The 2,477-nt window shown below is 46.7% G+C and overlaps 1 protein-coding gene across 1 annotated transcript; it reads right to left on the bottom strand.

The window, feature by feature from the left end:
* Window positions 1-694: 694 nt before the first annotated feature.
* On the bottom strand, window positions 695-2,130 carry LOC146633099 (uncharacterized). Its single transcript, XM_085351315.1, has 5 exons — window positions 1,938-2,130; window positions 1,320-1,381; window positions 1,181-1,243; window positions 1,056-1,115; window positions 695-973 (listed from the first exon to the last, which is right to left on the bottom strand). The coding sequence occupies exons 1-5, from the start codon at window positions 2,128-2,130 to the stop codon at window positions 746-748; spliced, it is 606 nt and encodes a 201-aa protein (XP_085207441.1). The 3' UTR covers window positions 695-745.
* Between the last annotated feature and the right edge of the window lie 347 nt (window positions 2,131-2,477).

The following is a 2,477-nucleotide window of genomic DNA, read 5'->3' as shown; positions in this document are numbered from 1 at the left end:
CCGTCCACAGCATCAATGTACAGGTACATAATTCCCTGTAGCATTTCACACCAACAAGTGATGGCATCATGGTAATGGATGCTAATATGTGTTCTCTGCACTGGGTAGATCATATGTGATGCTGCCAACATCATCACAAATGTGGAAGCCAAGTGGCCAGGCTCTGTACATGACTCACGAATCTTCCGGGAATGTACACTGAGCACCAAATTTGGACATGGTGGGTCGAAGTAACTGTGAAATATACAGAGACCAATTGCCACAGGGACGTTTGCACTGACATGTATTCTTCTGTCCTAGGAGAGTTCACTGGCCACCTGCTTGGTGATAGGGGGTACCCATGTCTACCCTATTTGCTCACCCCTTACCCTGACCCTGAACCGGGCCCACAGCAGCGTTATAATCTGGCCCATTGCAGGACACGGGCCAGAGTTGAAATGACCATCGGAATGCTCAAGGCCCGGTTCCAGTGCCTTCGTGGACTCAGGGTCACCCCAGAAAGGGCATGTGACATCATTGTGGCATGTGTGATCCTACACAACATTGCCACGATTAGAGGTGAACAGTGTCCAGCTGAACCAGACAACAGCAGTGATCCACACGATGAACATCCTGACCCACCCACGAACGTACAGGATGGAAGAGCAGTCAGAGACACCATATGCCACAACCATTTCCTGTGACCCGTCAACCCAACATGTTACAAGACAAATACACAGATACTGTGGTCAACTGCCTTTATTGGTCACCCTGTATGTCCTGTACACAAAGAATAAATGCGTATATTAGTATGTTGTACAAACACTGACATGATTCGTCCATCTATGATCACTCCACCCACCCTTAACTGTTGTTCCAGCAGTACAATCTCCAGCTTCGACTTTTGGATCTGCAGCTGGAGGTGCACCATTTCCATGTCGCACTTTCTTATCTTCCTGGCCAGATATGTCTTATACAGCTGCTTCACAGGGAGCTATTGCAACAAGGGACATAGCATTGGCATCCATAGTACATGCCTACTTAGGTTGGTTGTAAATCAGTGCTGAACAACCCACTGTGGAAAGGTTCGTTGTAGGAGTGGCTGGACCCTCTTCCTCTTCATTTCCAGCATCACTCTGCCGGGGACATAGTAAGTCCATGGTGTCGTCAGTTGTTATATTTTCCACTGTACACTGTATACCTCATAGTGTGGCTCTGTTGCGGCCTCCTCTGTAGCAGCTGTCACTGTTTCGTCATCATGTGCCTGTGGTGGAGACATTTAACAACATTGCTGTTCTACTGTTGACACATGTAGTCTGTGGAGTATTACGAGTACTCACAACTGCATGTCGGTCTGGCTCAACAGGGGGCTGCACCAGATGCAGTACACCATCACCGTCAACTGGAAGAATATGGGGTTCATACAGGTCACTCATGACTTATGTGGGCGCAAATGGCAATTACCAGACATACCAATCACCATACACCTCATTGTCAGTATGCTCTCAGAGACAACCGACACTGAGGGAAGGCAAAATCAGTAGGTGTCAGGGTGGAAACGCTTTTATGAGCTTTATGTTGCATTGAGGTATATGTTCATATGTTACACTTATTGGGAAAGGTACGGAATGTACTACTCGCTCTGTCTCTGGGAACAGGGAGCTCACCCTGTGGGAGGTTAACACACACACACGCATGTATGCAAAATTAAAGGACACTGCTATGCTCATAATAAAGACGTACCACTGCAGCTCGGTGTGTGTGAGTCTCTCCCTGGGCCCTCACCCGTGCAGCACGTTAACAGTTTCCAAGTGTCTCAGTGTTGTTTATTCACCTAACTGTTTGATGACTGTCATTCTCTGTCAGTAGGACAGTAACTTCACTACGACATAGTTCATTTTGGTCAAGGTGACTGTGCAGAATGGATGTATGCACGCCATGTATTGTTTTGGATTTACCCCTTATGTAGGCACTTGTGTCTTGTGGGGTTGTTGCCACAGAGGATGTCCCCGCAGAGATGCCTTCAGCCACAGGGCGCCCACTGTTTTGGCTGAGGGCCAACTGCTCAGCCTCTGTGAGTGGTGGTGGTGGAGGACCCCCACCTGTTTTTCGGGCCTCCGCTTTTTTTCTGTTGGCTGTGACGGCACACATTTGGGCATACAGAGTAGGCAAATGTGTACTTGTGATGTGCTCAGATAATTTCAATATGTGCTTACAGGTGGTATATTACTGTAGCCTCTAACTGCAATTGATTTACATAGGACACACAGACCAAGCACTATGGCTCATAATACAATTACACCTTACCTGTTTGGACTATGTTTTTATACTTCATTTTTACTTGCTGCCAGGAACGTTTGGGGCCTGTTGGGTTGCACCTGCGCTCACATCACATCACAAAATAAAATGTATAACATAATAAATAGAATGACATATGATAAAATAACGTGTTATATGGGTGGAAATCCCTAGATCAATGTTTAAATTAACACTCACGC

The sequence above is a fragment of the Diplotaxodon limnothrissa genome, linkage group LG4 (genome assembly GCF_057381915.1).
Source record: "Diplotaxodon limnothrissa isolate DT_005_m linkage group LG4, D_limnothrissa_male_GT1.1, whole genome shotgun sequence".
In the NCBI taxonomy this organism is placed as follows: domain Eukaryota; kingdom Metazoa; phylum Chordata; class Actinopteri; order Cichliformes; family Cichlidae; genus Diplotaxodon; species Diplotaxodon limnothrissa.
Note: the sequence above shows the minus strand (reverse complement) of the source record. Positions and strands in the feature narration are given on the sequence as shown.

Excerpts from the sequence above, each read along its gene's own strand:
- LOC146633099 (XM_085351315.1), bottom strand. The coding sequence starts at position 2,130 with ATGTGTGCCGTCACAGCCAACAGAAAAAAAGCGGAGGCCCGAAAAACA. Across the intron at positions 1,382-1,937 it reads CACAAGTGCCTACATAAGGG|TTGACGGTGATGGTGTACTG; the intron begins GTAAATCCAAAA and ends ATATTCTTCCAG. Across the intron at positions 1,116-1,180 it reads CAACAGAGCCACACTATGAG|AGTGATGCTGGAAATGAAGA; the intron begins GTATACAGTGTA and ends TGTCCCCGGCAG.